The sequence below is a fragment of the Protopterus annectens genome, chromosome 8.part0, assembly GCF_019279795.1.
Source record: "Protopterus annectens isolate FY-2018-M chromosome 8.part0, PAN1.0, whole genome shotgun sequence".
Lineage (NCBI taxonomy): Eukaryota > Metazoa > Chordata > Ceratodontiformes > Protopteridae > Protopterus > Protopterus annectens.
The window spans coordinates 1,887,943,238-1,887,966,487 of NC_056741.1; the positions used below are offsets into that span (position 1 = coordinate 1,887,943,238).

Below are 23,250 nucleotides of genomic sequence, written 5' to 3' on the forward strand. Positions count from 1 at the left end.
ATCCTACCAGAGTTGGTCTTTCAATTAGCATGCCCCTATCCCTAAATTTTAACCTAAACACTGTTAGTAATCTGTGCTAGGGGAGATGATCTCCAACCTGCAGTTAAACTTCTACTTGGCTTCATCCCACTCTGTAACCTTTCCCTCTCTAGTTATTTGCAACCACTACATTGGTTCCTTTGCTAATTTTTCTCCATTACATTCTTGCCCCCCCCCCCTTACGTACTAATTTTCTCCAATAAATTCTTGCCCCACCCTTCCTGCATATCTTCTATATACTTACTAGCAGTTATTCATATAGGTAAAAAATCTTTTTTCCATTCTCATGTTGTCTCAGTTCTTACAATTGTTCATCTATTTTATGAATATCATATTCAGTATGGTTGTTACTCTTAGGAGACTGCATCCAAAATCCTACTTTCTCTTTACATCTCATACTTCCCCCATGTCATCATAATACCTTTACACTTTGATTTATAACCTTTTGCTTATGTTATGTTTTTCAGCCTTAACTGTGTAGCTCTAAAGTATCCCTTCAAATCAGGTAATTCTGGACCATGGTGCTCTATGTGGAGAATCAACTTACTCCACTTAACACTTTCCTTCCCAAATAAATTATTGAAACTCTTAGTTATGGTCCACACTTCAACTCTGATGGTAAAAATATACTAGACCTGTACACAAATTTAAAGGGACTAAATACATTTTCACTCTTTATATTTTAGTATCCATATCCACAATCAGGAGCTTCCAGCTTCTCACTCTTAGTATTACCTATTTCCACATATCCTTGGCTGCCATAATAGAAACCTTTTTAAAAAAAACATACCTAAGTACTTCTTCATATTATGTCATGAAAACTATCAGTATTGCTGAACCAATTTACTGATATAGCCTTTGTTTTATCTTCATTTAATTTTATATCCTGAAAAAATAAAGCTGCATCAGAATGTTCCATAAGACCAAAATATCCAATTCAGGGTTTCTCAAGAACAACATAATATCACATGTGAATAAATCTAACTTTTCTTGATTACCATGCCAGATGTATTCTTGAATTTGTGAGTCCCCTGTTTTCTTTGCCAATGACTATAAATACAAAGCAAATAATGAAGGGTAACGAGGACATCCCTGCCTGGCTCCTCTGTTCAAACACAGCTTGCTGGAGAAGAAACCTTCCACTTTAATTCTTGCCTCTGCCCCCCCCCCACAATTTATCCTCCTAATTAATCATATAATTCTATCAAGGAATGCAAATACTACCTTTGTCCTACTCACTAAATCCCAGCTGACTCTTACAAAAGCCTTCTGTGCATCAAGACCCACCAATAATAGCAGGGTTTACTTACATCTCCTTCCATCTGGATTATCACTGTTCTATGAATGTTGTCAAATGTTTTTCTCCCTTCCAGAAAACCAGAGTAATCCATATCTATCCATTTGGCAACACGTGTCATTCTCCTAGCTAGTATACATATAAACAGTTTATAATTATGGTTTAAAACTGCAGTGGATCTATATCTAGCTGAATCTGAAAGGTATTTACCCCTTTTGGATTACACAGCCACCACAGCTATCTTCCAAGGTGCTGGCACTCCCCCCATGCACTTAAAATATTGTTAAACAAAACCTTCCAGATATTTATCTCTTTCTGAATTATCATACATCAACAATTTAACTCTTATCTTCCTATCTTACCTATTTATTGTTGAACCTCATCACCTTGGCAAAATTAAGTTTTCCATAAGTATTTCCATGTACAACACATGTCTAAAATCTCCAAAGAATTTCTAGTTATTTTCTTGTTATAGGCTCTCAAGTTTGGCAGCAACCCTTTCAACTTTTTGTTGCTTAAGATGCTGTGGAGGTGAAAGAACCTTAATTAACACATAACTGTTCTCAGTAATGTAAGGGAGAACTAAACTAACAGAACATAATACAGACACAATCCCTGGATCAAAAGCTAGAATGAGACCTTACAGAGTACCCAAGTCTAAAAACATCAACAGAAGTTTAAAATATGACTAAACTCAGAGTGACAGACAAGTCAGTGAGAATGCAATAGCCTAACAATCCCTTAACCTTGATGTAAGTATTAGATTCTGTAATGAGTTTTGGAAACCAAACTGCATTTAGTTTTATTGCTTATCCCACTTCCAGAATTAATGAGTTCATAGAGAATGTCAACATTACACCTGATAAAGGGATACTGGCAGACCCCCCCCCCCCAAAGATAAAATAGGTTTTGTAGCCTGTGATAGTCTATCTCAGTATATAGTGTTGCATCTGGCCTAAATGGAGCTTCATTCACTTTCACAAGCTGATGAATAAACTACCGAAACTCCTCTCACAATATGCTACTGCATACCTGATGTTGTCATTCATTAACAGGATTTGGATTCTTGCATATCTTAAGTGCATGCTATGCTACAGTCCACAAGTCAGGCAATGGCTTGACTATAAATGGTAAGAAATGCAAACTGGGAATGGTGGAAGCTATGTATTTAGGGTATCTTTCAGGAACAGGGGTGATAACACCACAACCAAAATTAAGAGAGGCCATAAAAAAAAATTGGCCTTTACCCTCTACTAAGAGAGGGATGAAGGCTATTACTGGACTAGCTGGGTACTATGTACATATTTTTGGTTTAATTTTGTAACTACTGTACTTTGGAAGATCGCACAAAAGGGGAAGCTCATGTCAAAGTACAATGGTGTCTTGAAGCAGATATAGCAGTTAATGAAATGAAAATGATTCTATGATGTGAAATTGTGCTAGTAATGCCTGATTTTATTAAAGAGTTTACGTTAAATACTGACACGTCAGAGACAGGTGTGCAGTATCTGGTCAGTAGTGTAATGGCCAAATGCTCAGCAATGTGCACTTGGTAGAAATACGCAAAATAAGCATTCACTATATGAAACTCTGAGTCAAGGACTGCGCCTGTTCCAAGGTGTGGTGACCCCTGGTGTATAAAAATAAATTTAAAAAAATAATAATTTCATCTCTTATAATCAACACAGCTTTCAAAGGAGTAGTTCTAATGGAATCCCTTGAAACAAGCTTGAACAGTTACAGTGAGACTGGCTAAAGCACTATCCCCTCACTCTATATACTCCCTGAACCACATTAAATGAAAACAATGAGCTGATCACACAATAAGCCAAAGCACAACACAGAAAATATTTTTAAGCTTCTATATCATCCATCTGGAGGCTGTTCCCTTGTGTCCTGTTATATTTAGACTCTGAAATCGCTAATACTACTAAAGAAAGGGCATGGTGAACCTTTGCAAATCCTACACTGCAAATGTTATCAGTTCATTGATCTAATAATGGGACAGACCATAACGAATGTATGCGGACATGAAGAATTTGGTCATGGCAAATGATAAAGCTACCAATACAAATTTCTGTTTAATTGTTCTCCAGTTTGCTGCACAGGTAATTTGTTTACCTGTATATTAGTCCCTTGGACAATTCATGCAAACACCAACACATATAGTATTTGTAGCCATTTTAATAAATGCCCTCCTCCCTATTAGTTAATATATTCTTCAACTCTCCACTCCACCCACTGTATCTCCTCCTAATCAAATTTAGCTAAAAGTTTTTCATTACCGTCTTTGAAGGTGATACCTCAAACTTTTGTGTCCTTTAACATTAGTATGCACACACAAGTTATCTTCAAACAAATTAAAGCAAGCAGTTAAACTGGCAAGGGTTCATGTTCCAGCACACATGATTTACAAAGTACTGCCAAGCATCAAACTGGCTGACTGAATGCAAATTTGATGCAAACAAAGAAAACTAAAATAATTTTATGAATGCATCACAGTATGACAATGTTTCTTCAAAAAAAAAAAAAAAAAAAAGGCAGATAAGTAAGGCTTACTTAGACAATGTAGAAATGAATATTGATATCCTGTGGTTCCTATAGTACTGTGGATGGATTTATGACAATCTGATTTGTTTTCTGCAAGGGAAAAAAAAAAACGGTTACTGAAATGAAAGAAAAGCAGTGCTTTAGTGCACACAGGTCTGGAAACATGTAAGGCAATTTAGATCGCAGCCCTATTTTCAGTAAAGGGCTCAGGGATAACAATGGGATAGTGGGTAAAAAATGAGAGATGAAAAAAACAGCTGGTGTAGAAATGCACGGTTCTCAGCAGTAAGAGTATTCCCACTGAACTGGATATTAAAAGTACAGTTGTGTACACACCATAAATGTAGATGTTCGAGTGTATTCCCTGTTGCAGTCATTACATTTGGGTTATCTGTTTGCAGGTAGCCCTCAGTCGGCCTAATTAACAAAGTCTTGGGTCCTGCGTTGGTTGCTGTCCCTTCTTCCATGACGTCAGGTATCAGGGGTATAAAACATGCAGCCGATGCCATTACATCAGTTTTTCTTGCCCCAGATGTCAGGTGCCCCCCTAATGGGAAGCAATTAAATATAAAAGTACAATGATATACCTCCAACAAAAAGGCAAATACACCAAAAAGCTTTTAAGCATAGTAAGTGAAAGTAAAGGTATAGCCAAAAGAAGTTAGGGGGCTGGAGGGAGGGTAACCAGGACTGCAACAGTGAATACACTTGAACATCTACATTTATGGTAAGTGTACACAACTGTACTATGTTCTTCGTGTTTCACTGTTGCAGTCGTTACATTTGGGTAGATTCCCAAAGCTATGGTTGGGAGGAGGAATTTGTACTATGTTCTTCGTGTTTCACTGTTGCAGTCATTACATTTGGGTAGATTCCCAAAGCTATGGTTGGAAGGAGGAATTTAAATAGCATTAGGACTACAAGGCCCTGCAAGACTGCAGTGGCAAAGCCAGTTCTGGATTTAGAGAAAATTGGCAAATGATAATGCTTGGTGAAAGTATGTACAGTACTCCAGGTAGCAGCTTCTAGGATGTCCCTGGTAGGAACGCTTCTAAGAAAGGCTGTAGAGGTAGATGCAACCCTGGTGGAGTGAGGTCTGATCCCATGGGGATAGGTTTTCCATGGTGCTTATAGCAGAAATGAATGCATTTAGAAATGGTTTGCTTTGAAACAGCCTTCCCCTCTGCCCCTGCAGCAAATGCCACCAGCAGTTGTTCAGATTTCCTTTCAGGTTTAGTCCTATCCAAGTAGAATCTAAGTTGTCTGTGCACATCTAAGGAATGCAGTATCCATCCCCCTTTGTTCTATGGATTGGGAAAGAAGGTTGGCAAATGAATGGACTGATTAAGAGCCACACTGGATACCACCTTGGGCATGAAGGATGGATTTGTTCTGAGGGACACCCTGTCCACATGAAAGATGATGAAAGGCTCCATTGCCATAAGGGCCTGTAATTCAGATACCCTTCTAGCTGAAGTGATATCTAAAAGGAAAGCTGTTTTCCAAGAAAGAAATTTTAAGTCCGCAGTAGCAGCTGGCTCCAAAGGAGGTAGAGTGAGTTTCTCCAAAACAAAGTTAAGGTCCCAGGCAGGGGTTGGAGCTCTCCTGGGTGGTCTCAGATTTTTGGCCCCTCTGAGGAACTGCTTGAGCAGTGGATGAGAGAAGAGAGGAGGTTCTGTTACACAAAGAGATGAAATGGCTGAGGCATGGATTTTAATGGAGGAAAAAGACAGGCCCTTGTGAAGCATCTCAGTTAAGTATTGTAAAATCTGAGGTAAATTGGGCGCTGCTGTGCTCATCCCTTGAGATTGGTTCCAGGCACAGAATATTTTCCATTTTTCAGCATAAGATTTTCTAGTACTAGACCTCCTTGCCTCTAAAATGATATCCATCACAGGTTTACTGAGGGATGGTAAAGGAGAAATTGGGTAATTAGCCAGGCTGCAAGGTTCAGTGTTAGAACCTGAGGGTGCAGAATTTGGTTCTCTTGCTGGGACAACAGGGAAGGAGTCTGAGACAGGTGCCATGCGGATAACCGTGACACACTGCGCAGGAGGGGGTCTGGCCAGTCTGGAGCAATGAAAATCATCCCTGGTTTGTCCTGTTTGATTTTTAGTAGTACTTTGGAGAGCAGAGGCAGAGGGGGGAAGGCATAGACTGATAGGTTTTTCCAGCTGAAGGACAGAGCATCCACTTTCCAGGCTTGTTTGTGGGGAGTCCTTGTGCAAACTTTGTCCAACTGGGGAGAGGCAAACAGGTCTATATCTGGCATCCCCCATTTGCTTGTCAACATGTTGAAAATCCTTGGTTCCAGTTTCCACTCGTGTGGGTCCACAAGGTTTCTGCTTAGTCCGTCTGCCTGTGTATTTAATTTTCCTGGCAGGAATTGAGCTTGTAGGTGCACTTGGTAGCTCAAGGCTGTGTTACACAATGCCATGGCTAGTCTGCAGAGGGGGTAAGAATGTGTACCCACCTGCTTGTTTATGTACAACAAAACAGTGGTGTTGTCCGTCTTTACCATTAGTTGTCCTGGAAGAATGTAGTCCTTGAAGGCTGTCAGAGCATTCTGTACAGCTAACATTTCTTTTTGATTGATATGCAGGTGCATTTGACTTGGGTTCCATTTGCCCTGAATGCACTTCCCTGCCAGGTGTGTCCCCCATGCATAGTCTGATGTGTCTGTTGTTAGGGTTTGGGCAGCAGAGGGTGGTGTGAAAGGTAGTCCCTTGTTTTGGTGGCAGGCCTCTGCCCACCAAAGGAACTCTAGGCGTAGGCAAGGTATGATAGGAATCATTGCTTCTAGATCCTGGGAATGTTGACACCATTGGCTTTTTAGATACCACTGTGGTTTCCTCATGTGTAGTCTTGCATATGGAATTAGAAGAATGCAGGAGGCCATGAACCCCAAGGCTTGCAGTATTTGTCTTGCAGATAGCAGGGTTTTTGTGGCCACTTGTTTGAAGTAGGTTGTCAAATGAATTTGTTTCTCTGATCTGAGGTAAACCATCTGGGAAGTTGTATACAAGCTTGCTCCCAGGAATATAATTTGTTGACAGGGTACCAGGTGAGATTTCCTTTCGTTTATGGTGTACCCCAGACAAGTTAGAACCCTTTGTACAAAGGCCAGATGATTCAAAAGTATGTCCTGGCTTTCTGCTTGAATTAGACAATCGTCCAGGTATGGGTATATTTGAATATTTCTTTGTCTGCAAAATGCAATAAAAAGAAGTTATGTCCTTACCATAATGTTCCATGTAGAGTGTTCATCTCGCCTTTGTTCTTACACACGGGTCTGGAGCCGATCCTCGGCTCCGAGTCGGCCGAACTGCAAAGCTCTGAATCTCAGAGAAGCTCGAGACCAGCCCATATCCCACAATCCTCCCTGCCATTACTCAGATCTAGTTTGCAAACAAACCAGACCAAAAGATCCAACACCTGCGGTGCTAGAAGTATACACTCTCTTCAGCCATTCAGAGACACTCTCTCACCACAGCAATAACTAATGGTCTAAGCATATATCCCATGACAAACGGGACCATATACCCCGGAAGGGGTCAAGACATGTCGATCAGACTCTAATCCTACCAGTTCTTCCAAACACGTGGGGGGGGGGAATGTAAGAACAAAGGCGAGATGAACACTCTACATGGAACGTTATGGTAAGGACATAACTTCTTTATGTAAGAGTGTTCAATCTCGCCATTTGTTCTTACACACGGGTAGCGTCCCTAGCTCCGTAACCCCGAGTGACTCATGGAAGAACGTTCCTAAGCACAGTGGAACCAAATGATGTCCTATCCTTGGAGACCTTGTCCACTCTATAATGAGTGATGAAAGTATGTGGTTTAGACCACGTGGCTGCTGCACAAATAGTGTCCAAAGGCAAACGAGCCGCATGAGCTAAGGAAGTGGAGACGGATCTGGTAGAATGGGCCTTAGGTTTGGTGGGTAAGGATTGCTTTGATTTAGAGTATACAAATGTTATACAGTCAGCAAGCCATTTAGATAGTGTACGTTTAGTAGTTGCCATGCCCTTTTTATTTTCTGCAAATGCGACGAAGAGCTGATCCGTTTTCCTGTAAGCTTTGGTCCTATCTAAATAAAATCTTAATTGCCTGTGAACATCCAACTTGTGCAACATATACACCAGTTTGTTAGTATGGTTTTTGAAAAAGGTAGGGAGTTCTATAGACTGGTTAATATTCGTAACTGAGCATACTTTTGGAAGGAAAGATGGATTTGTACGCAAAGAGACCCTGTCTGGATGGAATATCAAGTAAGGTGGTCTGACCGATAATGCCTGCAGCTCTGAGACTCTACGAGCTGAGGTCACAGCGACGAGAAACAGCGTCTTCCACGATAAGAACTTTAAGAGACATGACGAAGCAGGTTCAAAGGGTGGTAACATGAGTTGCAACAGCAGCAAATTCAGGCTCCATGGAAAGAAAGGTTTTCTGACAGGCGGTCTAAGATGGAAGGTTCCTTTCATAAAGGCCATACAAAGTCTGTGAGACATAATGGGAGAACCTTCCTCACCAATATGGAAGTTTGATATGGCCGCCAACTGTACTCTTAGCGTGGAAGTAGAAGCTCCTTCATGAAAAAGGATGGATAAGAATTCTAAACTTTTATGTAGAGGAGCTACCAAGGGGTCCAAGTTCTGACTAGATGCCCAATATACAAAGCGTTTCCACTTACTCGTACAGAGTTTAGTAGTGGAAGCTTTATGACAAGCAACCAGAATGTGTTGAACTGCCAGAGGGAGTAGATGAGACCTGGCTAGGCAGGGAAGCGGAGCAGCCAAGCTGCTAGTTTGAGGGACTGTAGAGACGGGTGAGGAACTCCCGACGAATGTGTCAGTAGATCTGGTACTGGGTCCAGAATCCATGGTTCCTCTATTTGATGGGCTCGAAGAAAGGGGAACCATATTTGACGAGGCCAGAATGGGGCTATGAGTATTATAGTCCTTTCCAGGTTCCTGGCTTTCTGTAGAAATCTGGGAATCAATGGAGTCGGTGGGAATGCATATAGGAGACCCGGGGGCCAATCGTGTATCAGTGCGTCCCTGGGGACATCCCCCGGAGGGGGTAGAAGGGCAAAGTAGCTTCTGCATTTTGCATTCAACAGGGAAGCAAACAGATTGCAGCAAGGCTGGCCCCATTTGCGGAAGATCTTTTCCGCCGTCTGTGAATTGAGGGACCACTCGTGAGGTAACAGGATGGCTCTGCTCAACCTGTCCGCAATGACGTTGGATGACCCCGGGATGTGCGTTGCTATCAGAAAGCGACCCGTGGACTCTGCCCATTGCCAAATTCTCATGGCCTCTCTGCATAACGGGTAAGACCTGGTTCCCCCTTGTTTGTTTATGTACCAGACTACAGACATGTTGTCTGTCTAAACTGCTACTGTTCCTAGAGGTAAGAGGTCTTGGAAGTGTTGCAACGCCAGGAACACCGCCCTCAACACCAGAACATTTATATGTAGAGTGTACTCCGTGCTGGACCATTCTCCTTGGACTGTTCTTCCCTGAAAAAGGCCCCCCCCCACCCTATCAGGGAAGCGTCCGTGGTTATTGTGGCTGTTGGACTGGGTAGAACGAACGGACGACCCACAGTGAGGTTCTGATCGTGCACCCACCATGAGAGGTCCCGTCTGCAAGATTCTGTTATCCTGATCTCGTGCGCTAGGGGTAGGTCTTGGAACGACCAGTGCGCGAAGAGCAGCCATTGTAGGATCCTCATGTGTAACCTTCCCATAGGAACTGCAATTAGTGCAGCTGCCATCAGTCCCAACACTTTTAACACCAGTTTGGCTGGGGCTTTCTTGCTGACCAGAAGAAGAAGGACCTGCTGTTTGAGTGTTGAAGCTCTTATTGGGGGGAGCTTCAGTAGTGTCGATCGTGTATTTAGGTCTGCTCCAATGAAGGAAATACACTGTGAGGGCGATAAGCAAGACTTTTCGAGGTTTATGGATATCCCTAAGTGGGAACAAAGGCCGATTGTGTAGTCTCTGGCTTGCAATAGGCGACGCTCGGTGGTGGCGGTGAGGAGCCAATCGTCCAGATAGGGAAACACCTGGAATCCTTGTCGTCTCAAGTGAGACGCAACTACTGCCATGCATTTGGTGAATACCCTGGGGGCTGAGGTGAGTCCAAAGGGCAGAGCTCGAAACTGAAAGTGACTGGCTCCCAGCCGAAAGCGCAGGTGATCTCTGGACGGTCTGGCCATTTTGATGTGGTAGTACGCGTCTTTGAGATCTATAGAGCACATCCAATCGTCCTTCTGTAAGAATGGAAGGATCGATTGAAGCGTGATCATTCGGAACTTTTCCTTCTTCACGAAGTTGTTGAGATGGCTGAGATCTAAGATCGGTCTCCAGTCCCCTGTCTTTTTTGGAACTAAAAAGAACCTTGAGTAAGTTCCGAATTCTCTTTGGTCCGCCGGGACTGGTTGGATGACTCTGTTTTTGAGCAGCTTTGAAATTTCTACAGCTGCTAGCTTTCACAGACGGGGTGGCACGTCTGGAAACTTTCTTTGTAGAGGTGGCGTTGAAGTGAAGGGGATTTTGTATCCTCTGGTTATAATGCTTTTTACCCAAGAATCCGAAGTAATGTTTAGCCAGGCCAGTGGGTATACAGCCAAGCGACCCCCAACTGCCTCCAGAGCAGGACAGCCGGGCATCCCTTCAGGAGTGCTGGAAAGGCTTCCCAGGGATGGAATCCCTGTCACCTTGGTTATGTGGACCCCCTCTGCCGCCGGGGCGGCGTCTTCCATTTCTACCCCCTCCTCTGCCTCTGGAGGGAGTATCACTCTGTGTGGTCTGGAAAGATCCCTGATTCTTACGGAACCACATTTTTCCGCCTCGTTGCCCTTTGGGGTACGGTCTAGTAGGAGCGGAAAAACGGACCCCGACAGCAGACAGGGTCTTTCCCTCTTGCTCGCACCGAGTGAGAGTCTCCTTAACCTTGGGCCCGAAAAGTGTGGCACCATCAAAAGGGGCATTGGCAAAAGAAGACTTGACGGCTTCCGCAAAGGAGCACAGCCGCATCCATGATTGTCTTCGAAGAGCAATCGCTGAAGCTGCAGCTCAACTCGATCCCTCGGCTGAATACGAGATAAGCCTCATGGATGAGTTTACTATGGAGGTGAGGGTGTTAAGTTGTGCTGTTACCTTTTCTGAAACAGCAACATCTGTGTTACCCTGGAGGGTATCTGTCAGCTCCTTGATGAGATCCCTCTGCAAACGTGTGAAGTGGGTCAGATAGTTTAGCGAATGCATGGAAAAAGTCGCTAAACTAAAAATGCGCTTCCCATATCTGTCCATAGTCCTAGAATCCTTATTAGGAGGATGAACAGATGAGGAAGACTCAGACATCTCCTTTTTCGTGGCTGCCGCCACCACCATAGCGTCGACAGGAACTCCCTTGGTGAGATAACATTTATCTTGGGGGGCAGTGATGAACTTGTTTGGTTTCCTAGGGACTGGTTCCACTGTGTCAGGTGCCTCCCACGCCCTTCGAGCAATCAAATCCATTAATTCATCGAAGGGCAGAGTCACCCAGGAGGTAGAATGTTGAGCCCCAAAAGCCTTCAGCAGCACAGACTCGTCCTCAGTGGGGGCTAGGGATTGCCAATCACCCCTCTGTTTCAAGATCTCCAGGATGTCTGCAAATGACACATCCTCCGTGGGTGATTTGGGGGACCCCTCTGCCTCATCCAAGTCAGTGTCAGACGTTAGAGATTCCTGTGGGGAATCAATGTGCCTCCTCTTGCACAACCGTTTCCTCGGGACCTCATCAGAGAGGGCTTCTGGTGAGGCCTCCAAGGAACAGGGGGAACCCTCTGGGGGTGGCTGAGGCAATTGGGCTCTACGCTTGGGATGGATCGTGGGAGCAGAAACAGAAAGTGGCCCTTTTGGGGAAGGAGAAGATTCCCCTGATGATGTGGTTGTCTGTGCAGACAATACCTTCCTCATAAGGTCAAAGGCCCCAGAACCCCTGGCCGAGGGCTCCCCCGGTTCCGAAGAACACGGAAGCATCCCAGACCCAGGTGCCGTGGGCTCCGACCCCGAGGACGGAGCCGAGCCAGTCTGTGCCGAGGCCCCAAGAGGGAGGGTCGGTACGACTCTCGGTCCCGAAACCAAGCAAAGACCGTTGGCTCCGCGACTCCCCTATCGGTTCCGAAGGAGTCGAAGTTAATGGTGTCGCTCGTGCAATGGACGGTTTCAGCACCAAGGGCTCCACTATCATCAGGTCAACCTCTCCCGGCTCTGAGATCTGGATGGGTCTCGAAGGAGGACCCCTTGGAGATATGGGGAGGCCTTCTAGTTTCGACACCAACTGGGAGGAAACTGCAATTAACTTGGAAAGGGCCGTGTTTTCCATGAGTTTCTGCACGACACGGTCCACATCTGTCTCAGACAAGGGTCTGGAAGAACGGGTCGAAGGAGCCGAAGATGGCACCGACCGAAGAATGGACGGTGGTGGCAGTTCCGACACCGGTTCCAAGATCTGGGGCTCAGGAAAAGATAAATGTTCGACGCTCGGCCCCGAGATCTGCGGAACCGGCGAACGAACCAGAGAAGATGAACTCGGAGCCGATGACATGGGCTCCGACATCTTCGACCCCTTCGAGGATTTAGAAGCCTGATCCGACTTGTCCAAAGCCTCTTGAAAGGCAGGCTTCAGTAATCCTCTGTCTATGAGCTTCCTGCGCCTATCTGTCATGACCCTCCCGCTAAAGGAATGGCAAATAGAGCAATCCTCTTGGAGATGGAGAGGGCCAAGACAGTAGACGCAGGAAGCATGATTGTCAGTAATGGACATTTTCTGCCCACACTGACATCTTTTAAAGCCAGATTTAGCTTTTTCTGACATAGTAATATAAAAACAATAAATAATGAGTATAGAAAAAATGCTAATCCTATATGAATATATATATGTGGAAAGGGCTATATAAAGAAGACACTCACAAAAACCACACCCAAAGAAAAATGGTTAGGCCACAAAGGGTGCCTGAAGAAAAAAAGGGTATATATATATATATATATATATATATATATATATATATATATATATATATATATATATATATATAAAACACACACACAGCACTTCTATAATAATCTAAGAATTATAAGGTAATATCAGGAAAAAAATCAGTATCTTATCTGTAAATAGTAAGCAAAACTCAATTTTCTATCTGGTCCGAGCTCTCCTCGATCCGATCTGTTGCAGCGGCAAACTAGATCTGAGTAATGGCAGGGAGGATTGTGGGATATGGGCTGGTCTCGAGCTTCTCTGAGATTCAGAGCTTTGCAATTCGGCCGACTCCGAGCCGAATCGGCTCCGGACCCGTGTGTAAGAATAAACGGCGAGATTGAACACTCTTACATCTTGAGCTAGGCACTTTGTGAATACTCTGGGCGCAGTAGATACGCCAAAAGGCAGTGCAGAAAACTGACAGTGCGTGTAGCCTCCTTTGAAGCGAAGGTATTTTCTGCAAGATTCCCTGATTGGGATGTGCAGGTATGTTTCTTTTAAATCTAGTGTTGCCAACCAGGTGTCTTTGCCTAGCATACGACGCAACTGGTGAAGAGTCAGCATCTTGAATTCTGGAATCTCCAAAAAGATGTTTAGAGTAGACAGGTCCAGGATAGGACGCCATGAATTGTCTTTTCTGGGTACCAGGAAAAGTCTTGAGTAGAAACCTTGTCCCTTTTCCTCTTCTGGTACCAACTGAATAGCCCCCATGCTTAAGAGAGAAAGTACTTGTTTTTGGGCCTCTGCCCACTGATTAGGGGGTAGGTCCGGCCACCCATTTGGTGTTGGCAACGTGTGGAAGTGAAATCTGTATCCCTGGTACACTGTATTTAAAACCCATTTGCCCTGGTTAATGAGCTCCCAGTTCTTTGCATGAAGAGCAATCTTACCCCCCAAAGGGGAAGTTAGTTGATAAGTGCTTGGAAATTTTAAAAGGAGGTCACTGAGACAGTTTACCATAGGGGGGAGTCTTATTACTCCCAGATTTGGAAGTGGAGGCCCCCCACTGCTTAGCCCTGTGTGTCTCCTGGGACTGAAAAGTACAGTTCATAGGTTCATACTAGGCTATCTGCCCTGGGGCATTTATAAGCCTAGCCCGATTGTGTTTGGATTATGCCACCCCTTGATTTGAGTATACTGTGCCCTTTTTAAAGTTTAGTTTACTGTGTCTCTGTCTAATAGTGACATGGAAGTAATCCCCGGGACAAACCTACGATCCCCCATCCACTCATGAAGATTCTTTTGAAGAGAGTCAGTGAGGTGCTCTGCCTAACATGAATTGGAATTCTATTCCAGAGCGAAGGGAGCCTCTGGGTTATGAATCTGTTGTGTACACTTACCATAAATGTAGATGTTCGAGTGTATTCACTGTTGCAGTCATTACAATTGGGGTTATCCTGCTGGCAGGCTACCCTCAGTCGGCCTGAATTCCAAAGTCTAGGTCCGGCGTCAGTTGCTGTCGCCTCTTCCCTGACGTCAGAGTGCCAGGGGTATAAAAGATGCAGCCGACGCCATTTTCTTCAGTTTTTCTTGCCCCAGATGTCAGGTGCCCCCAAAAAGGGTAGGCTAAAAATATGTCAATAAAACATGCATCCATCAAAGTAAATATTTTGCCTTTATCTACAAGCAAATACACCACATAGGTTGTATAGAATAGAAAAGTACAGATAAGTTCCAGCAAAGAAATGGGGGATGGCGAGTGGGTAACCTGGACTGCAACAGTGAATACACTCGAACATCTACATTTATGGTAAGTGTACACAACTGTACTATGTTCTTCGTGTTTCACTGCTGCAGTCATTACAATTGGGTTGAATCCCAAAGCTAAGGTTAGGAGGCTGGAGCTAAATAGCATTAGGAGCGGCTATGAGGCCCTGCAGAACTGCAGTGGCAAAGCCTGCACTGGATTTACAGTAGAGTGGTAAGTGATAGTGCTTTGTGAAGGTGTGCACTGAACTCCAAGTAGCAGCCTCTAAAATAGATTTTGTTGGTAATCCCCTGAGGAAGGCTGCTGAAGTGGCTGCTGCTCTGGTTGAATGTGGCCTAATGCCCTTAGGTACTGACTTGCCATGTTGTGAATAGCAGAAACGAATGCAGTGGCCTATCCACTTTGAAATAGTCTGCTTTGAGATAGCCTTTCCTTGTGATCCTGCAGCATATGCCACTAGTAATTGCTCTGTCTTTCTGAAAGCTTTTGTTCTGTTCAAATAGAAGCGTAGCTATCTGTGTATGTCCAAAGAATGCAGAATTCTCTCCCTCTTATTCTGTGGGTTTGGATAAAAGGTAGGCAGATGAATAGTTTGGTTAAGGGCCACACTGGACACTACCTTAGGCATAAATGTCGGGTTTGTCCTCAGAGAAACTCTGTCTGGATAAAAAATGATAAAAGGTTCCACAGCCATGAGTGCCTATAGCTCTGAGACTCGACTTGCAGAAGTTATTGCTAGGAGCAGAGCTGTTTTCCAAGATAAAAACTTTATATCAGCTGTAGCAGCTGGCTCAAAAGGAGGCAGGGTGAGGTTTTTCTAAAACATAATTGAGGTCCCATGCAGGTATTGGTGATCTCCTTGGAGGCCTTAAATTTGTGGCCCCTCTGAGGTACTGCCTTAATAAAGGATGAGAAAAGATTGGTGGCTCTATATTGTAATGAGCCGAAATGGCAGAGGCATGAATTTTTATAGATGAAAAGGATAGGCCTTTGTCCAGCATCTCAGTCAAGTATTGCAAAATCTGAGGAATATTTGGTCCAGCTGTGTCAATTCCTTGTGCCTGGTCCCAAGCACAGAATCTCTTCCATTTTCCAGCATAGGATTTTCTAGTACTAGGCCTCCTGGCCTCCAAAATGACATCCATCACCGCTTTAGTGAGAGGTGTGTTTTGTAAGACTACATTATCCGCCATACTGCCAGATTTAAGGTCTTGAGCTGGCTGTGCAGGATCTGATTGTTCTGCTGGGACAGTAGATGAGGCACTTGAGGTAAGGTCCAGGCTGGGCATTGAGACAAGTTCCTTAGGATTGGATACCAGTACTGGCGTGGCCAGTCTGGGGCAATCAGTATCACTTTTGGCTTCACCTGTCTGACCTTTAGGAGTACCTTGGGGAGGAGAGGCAGAGGAGGAAAGGCATATACTTTTAAGTTTTTCCAGCTGAAAGATAGGGCATCCACTTTCCATGCTTGTCTGTGATAAGTCCTTGTGCAGAATATCTTTAGCTGGCAGTTGTGAGATGAGGCAAATAGATCTATGTCCGGACATCCCCATTTCCTTGTTACCATGCTGAAGACTTGTGGATCCAACTTCCACTCGTGGGGGTCCATGAGGTTTCTGCTTATTTCGTCTGCCAGAGTATTTATCTTTCCTGGCAGGAAATGTGCCTGCAGATGTACTTGGTAAGTCAATGCTGTGTCCCACAAAGTCATGGCCAGTCTGCAAAGGGGGTAAGAATGAGTGCCTCCCTGCTTGTTTATATACCACATGACCGTGGTATTGTCTGTCTTTATCAGTAGTTGCCCCGGATTTAGTAGGTCCTTGAAGGCTGTCAGGGCATTTTGAACAGCTAGCATCTCTTTTTGATTGATATGTAGATGCATTTGGTTTGCGGACCATGTGCCTTGAATACATCTTCCTGTCATGTGGGCTCCCCAGGCATAATCCGATGCATCCGTTGTTAATGTCTGTGTGGCTGGGGGTATTGTGCATGGCTGTCCCTTGTTCTGGTGACAGGCCTTCGCCCACCACTGACACTCCTGTTGCAGGCAGGGAATGAGAGTAACTATTGTTTCCAGGCAGTGGCAATGTTGAGTCCAAACACTTTTTAGGTACCATTGAAGTTTCCTCATATGCAGTCTTGCATATGGAATTAGTAGAATGCAGGATGCCATGAAGCCCAAAGCCTGCAGAAATTTTCTTGCAGATAACTGGGTCTTTGTTGCCAACATTTTGAAATAGGTAGTCAGTTGCCTTTGTTTGTCTGGCGTGGGATAAGCCATCTGGGCAGTTGTATTTAAGCTTGCACCCAGGAATATTATCTCGAGAGGGTACTAGTTTTGATTTCTGTTCGTTGACTGTGTACCCTAGGCATGGTAGTAATCTCTTTACAAACGCCAGATGCTGTAGTAGAATGTCCTTGTTCTCTGCTTGAATGAGGCAGTTGTCCAAGTAAGGATATATTTGTATTCCTCTTTGTCTGCAGAATGCAATTACTGGTGCCAGGCACTTTGTGAAGACCCTGGGTGCAGTAGATAAGCCAAAGGGTAGTGCAAAGAATTGGTAGTGCATTGAGCCAGCTTTGAATCTGAGGCATCTTCTGCATGTTTGTCTGATTGGGATATGCAGGTATGTCTCTTTTAGATCTAAAGTCACAAGCCAAGCCTTCTTGCCCACCATGGGCAGAAGCTGCTGTAGAGTCAACATTTTGAATTTTGGAATATCCAGATATGTGTTTAGAATAGATAGGTCCAGTACTGGTCTCCAGGCTTTGTCCTTTCTGGGCACCAAGAACAGTCTTGAATAGAATCCTTGTTCCTGCTCTTGCTCTGGTACTTGTTGAATGGCCCTCATGTCCATGAGGGATGAGACTTGTTTTTGTACCTCTGCCCATTGATGTTTTGGCAGGTCTGGCCAACCGTTTGCCCTTGGCAGGGTATGGAAGTGAAACTTGTAGCCTTGTGACACTATGTTTAAGACCCATTTGTCCTGGGTTATTATGTGCCAATTTTGAGAAAAAAGTGCTAGCTTTCCCCCTAAAGGTGCTGCCAGAAGATAAGTGCTTGGCGCATGCAGGGGGAAGTCATTGGGACTGTTTCCTGTATGGCTGTGATTTGTCTTCTCCAGTTTTGGAGGTAGAAGCACCCCACTGTTTAGACCTGTACGAACCTTGGGGCTGGGATCTGCCTCTAGGGCGTCTGTATCTGCCCCTTTGTGGCCTGTCTGACACTGGAAAGGACCAATTCTTTGTAGGCCAGTGTCTGCTAAATCTTGGTGGCTGTACCTGTAAGAAATCCTTGACTGTTTGCATAGATTTAGCTTTGTCCTCCATTTTCTTTAACACCTCTTCTGCTTTAACACCAAACAAAGCATCATGCTGTAATGGAGCATCTAATAATTTTGCTTTAACATGATCAGGTAGATTTTATTCCTTTAACCAAGCATGCCTCCTAATGATAGAACCCGTAACTGCGGCCCTGCAGGAGGCCTCCAGAGAATCAAAACCACATTGCAAAGTATGCTTTCCAACTTGTTCAGCTGCATGCAATAAATCCTGCATTTCTTTGTTTTCTGCACATTCAGAATTTATCAACATTTTCTGTTTAAGCAGTGACATAATATATTGCTGATATTTGAGCATATGAAACTGACAATTTAAAGCCATTATAGCCAAGGTAGCAGAAGTGTAAATATTTTTTCCCCATCTGTCCAGTGCCCTAGAATCCCTGTCAGAGGGAGTAGGGTTTTTTGCAGTGGAAGCCTTGACCCCTTTGGGACCCTGAGAGATAGTTTCTGGGTCAGCAGCAGGGTTTTTGAAAAGGAATTTATGAGAGTCAGGAACCCTCTAGTACCTGTCCGGCTTAACAGGAGCTGGAGGTAAGGAGTCAGGGGTCAGACTGGACTCTGAAAATAGATCGTCTACTATGTCTAACACAGGTGGAATAGCTAGGGGCCTGTGTTGTGGTAGTAAAAGGAAGTCTCTGAGCCTTTTCTTAGATTCAGAATAATCTTGACTCTCTCAGTGGAAATGCTCCCTCATGGTATGTAAAGTTTCCCCAAAAGAATAATCCTCAGGAGGAGAGGCTGAAGGGATAGATTCTTCAGCATCAGAATCCTCATAGGGAGGAAGAGAGTATTCCTGATCAGAAGAGGAATCAGATAAAACGGAAACGTGATCTGAAGATTCATATTCTGTCTCTTGCCTAGCCTCTTATCAGGAGGGTGATGGGAACCTCTGATCAAAGTAATTAGGTCTTCGGCCATTTTGAGCATCTGTTTTTTAGGCATGCAGGCCTGTCCATGAGGCTGTTGTACTTGTTTCTTTGTCTTTAAAGGTGCTTTAGTCTTTGCCTTAGAAGCTGAAGTCGTTTTAATATATAACTGAGTAGGTCTGAAAACACCCTCAGAAGCCGATGCCTGCTGAGCAGCACCGGACCCATCTGAGAGAATAGTTTCCGAAGGTCCAATACCTTGAGCTTACAGCGGCCTGGTCGACTCCACGTGGGTGTCGGTAGCGGCCTGCGAGTTTAAAGTAGCGGAGAACCGGCGACTGACTTAGAAGAAGCCTCGTCGTTGGTTTTGGACCTCGGATGCCTGTCCTTTTCTTTGCGTTTCTTGTGAATTCCGGTAGTTGGATGGCTATCTGACGACATTGTATAGTTAAATCTTCTGCCAAAATAGTGAAATGCAAAATCGTACCGGTTAAATCTAGCACAAAACCGACAACTAGCAACGTCGTGGTCAGGGCCTAGGCAAGGAATACAATAAGAATGAAAGTCCTTATGAGGTATTTGCTTCCCACAAGAAATACAATTATTAACTTTTTCTGACATTGGTCTGGAGCAAGAAAAAATTTTCCCCAACAGGGTACTTAGCTTTAGTTGAAGACTTCGGTTCTGAAACTCGAAAACGAAAATTTCAGGAGTCGGCCGACCGGCACTTGCAAACTGCTTCTGCTTCAGGCACCGCACGGCAAGAAAGACTGATGTAATCGCATCGGCTGCATGTTTTTTTACCCCTGACGACCTGACGTCATGGAAGAAGGGACAGCAACCGACACAGGACCCAAGACTTTGTTAATCAGGCCGACTGAGGGCTACCTGCAAGCAGTTTAACCCAAATGTAATGACTGCAACAGTGAAACAAGAACATCAGACATTCATTCCCTGATTATGCAAGTAATCTTGCACAGGACTGCAGGGAAGCTAGATGCTACTGAGTGCAGGACAGAGAAACTAATCCTGGACAAAGCATGTTAAACAGCCACTGTGAAAGGTTTACATGTATTAACTCTGATCAGAACGAGACATGAAGGCTTGAAGTGCATATTTATTAATAATATGACACAGCAGTCCTCAAATGGATACGGCAGTGAAATAGGCCCTTTGTGAGAGTACATAACTATTATGAAAGAAATTCACATTAGTGAAAGATTACAAAATCTTTAACTCATTCAGCACATGTGACTTGTGACGACTAATGTTATACAAATATAAAAGAATCAGTAAGTGTGCACCAATAGCCAAGCAAGAAGCCACAGGTCCAGATTCAGTGTGCCTACCACTTACTGTGTTTCTGTAAACATATATGATGAGACCAGAAAAACATTGCTGTTTTCAATACTTTAAACTGCTGTAGTTATGCCTAAAGCCCTTGGCAATTCATTGCAAGATGCACTGTACTTTGCAGTACAGCACCAATGGACATGCACTAATGGAACATTTTAAGAAGCAGTGTATCATCTCAGACACTGCATTCCTTTTAACAGTGGGTGAAATATCAATCTGCTATATTAGCTGTTTCTGTATGTGCATGTTTCTTGCCTTCATACTTTAATGTACCATGTGCTATCATGACTCCAGCTAGAAAAGCAGTTGAACAGATTACTTGTGTATAACAAAAAGCTCTTCCATCTAGTGCTGAGAAGTCACATCCATCTCTTATAGCAACCTCATGAACAGCTGCCACCATAAACAAAATTTATTAAGCAAGTATGGAACAAAAGTGGATTGTCGCGAGCACACACACACACACACACACACACACACACACACACACACACACACACACACACACACACACACACACACACACAATCTACGGTCGCCAGTCCACAGTCTACCTACTGCATATCTTTGGGATATGGAAGATAAATAAAAACCTTTAATGGCTATTTTTTAATTAATTTATTAACATAATAAGTGAACTGGTCCTTCTTGGACCATTTTCAGCCGTTAGCAGAACAAAAGCACAAGACTACATACAGCATGTATATGGGCAATTAGTGAAGTCACCTTTTTGAGAAGTGGGTGGAAACTTGAATACCCATAAATAAAATGCAAAAAGTACAGTTTTGTACCTACCATAAATGTAGATGTTCGAAGATCCACATTGCTGCAGTCCTAACACTTGGGTAGTCCGCTGTCCCAGTCGGCCCGAATACCAAAGTATAAGGCTGTCGTCGGTCAAGGCGCATTAGTCTGACGTCAGGACGTCAGGGTACAAATGCGCATGACCGACGTCATATCCTCAGTCTTTTCTTGCCCCAGATGTCAGAAGACCCTAAACAGATAAGGCCAAAACCAAAAACACCAAACACTCCTGTACCAAATATATGTACAATATATACAAATTTACAAAGTACAACCCCACCCACACAACCACCCCTAGACACAGAGGGGAGGGAGGGAGGGTAAATTGGAGTGCAGCAATGTGGATCTTGAACATCTACATTTATGGTAGGTACAAAACTGTACTATGTTCTTCATCTCACATTGCTGCAGTCCTAACACTTGGGTAGAATCCCAAAGCAGAGGTAAGGGAGGCTGGCAAATCATAAAGAAGCTGGAGCTGTCAACATGCCCTGCAAAATAGCCGTGGCAAAACCAGCCCTAGATTTAGAGTAGAGAGGAAGGTGGTAATGCTTAGAGAAAGTATGCACTGAACTCCAAGTAGCTGCCTCCAAAATATCCTTAGTTGCCACCCCCCTCAGAAATGCTGTTGAAGTGGCAGTAGCCCTAGTGGAATGAGGCCTAATCCCAGCTGGAATCTCCTTGCCATGATGGGAATAACAAAATGCAATGCAAAACCCAATCCACTTAGAAATAGTTTGTTTTGACACAGGCTTGCCCTGAGAACTCAAAGCAAAAGAAACAAACAACTGCTGAGACTGCCTAAAATCCTTAGTCCTGCTTAAATAATAACGCAACTGCCTGTGTACATCTAAAGTGTGCAAAATCTTTTCCCCCTTATTTTGGGGATCTGCATAAAAAGTAGGCAAATGAATAGTTTGGTTTAAAGCCACACTAGAGACCACCTTAGGCATAAAGGAAGGATTAGTACGTAATGATACCCTATCCTTATGGAAAACCAAAAAAGGCTCAACCGCCATAAGGGCCTGCAATTCAGAAACCCTTCTTGCAGAAGTAATGGCCAACAAAAAAGCAGTCTTCCATGACAAGTATTTCAATTCAGCAGTAACCGCAGGCTCAAAAGGTTGTAGAGTAAGTTTCTCCAACACAAAATTGAGGTCCCAAGCAGGAGTAGGAGCTCTACGTGGGGGTCTTATATTCTTTGCCCCTCTAAGAAATTGCTTGAACAAAGGATGAGAAAACAATGGTGGGTCACAATCATAGTGAGCAGAAATTGCTGCAGCATGAATCTTAATGGAAGAGAAAGACAAACCTTTGTCCAATAACTCAGTAAGATATTGAAGAGCCGCACTCAAATTAGGCTCAGAAACCTCCAAATCCTTTGCTGCACTCCAAAATAAAAATCTCTTCCATTTTTCTGCGTACACTTTCCTTGTACTAGGTCTTCTGGCTTCCAAAATCACATTCAAAACTTGTTGAGGAAGCTGAGACCTGCTGTGGTTCAAAACAGAATATGCCAGGCTGTTAGATGAAGAGAGTGAAGCTTGACATTGAGTAGATGACCGTCTCTCTGAGACAATAGGTGTGGAATCAAAGGTAAAGGCCATGGAGGCTTCCTTACCAGACTCCTCAGTAATGGGTACCAGTGTTGCGAGGCCAATCTGGAGCTATTAAAATCATCCTTGGCTTGTCTTGTCTGACCTTTAGGAGTACCTTTGGGAGGAGAGGCAGAGGTGGAAAGGCATACACATGAAGATTTGTCCAACTGAAAGAAAGAGCATCCACTTTCCAAGCTGTGTGATGAAACCTTTTCGTGCAAAACTTTGGCAGCTGGTGGTTTAGTGGAGAAGCGAACAGATCTATGTCTGGAGTTCCCCATGACACTGTCAATTTCGAAATACATGAAGATCCAGTTTCCACTCGTGGGGATCCATGATTTGCCTGCTTAACACATCTGCTAAGGAGTTCTGTGCTCCCGGCAGAAACCTTGCCTGAAGATTTAGTTGCAAGCTGAGCGCAGTCTCCCACAAAATCATTGCTTGCCTGCATAGAGGATAAGAATGTGTTCCCCCTTGTTTGTTGATGTACCACATGACAGTTGTGTTGTCTGTTAGAATCAACACCTGCCCTGGAAGAAGTAACTCCTTGAAAGCCATTAATGCAAACTGGACTGCTAACATCTCCTTCATGTTGATATGTAGATGCTGTAGTCTGGCAGGCCACTTGTCTTGTATCCACTTTCCATT

General features: G+C 44.0%; 1 protein-coding gene across 1 annotated transcript in view; it reads right to left on the reverse strand.

Moving 5' to 3' along the window:
- PLEKHG4 (pleckstrin homology and RhoGEF domain containing G4) overlaps positions 1-23,250 on the reverse strand; it is a 3,374,045-nt gene that overhangs the window by 33,211 nt on the left and 3,317,584 nt on the right. The window contains exon 23 of the mRNA XM_044079537.1: positions 3,896-3,976. Within this exon, the coding sequence (XP_043935472.1) occupies positions 3,935-3,976 (42 nt within the window). The 3' untranslated portion in view covers positions 3,896-3,934. The remainder of the gene's footprint in view (positions 1-3,895; positions 3,977-23,250) is intronic.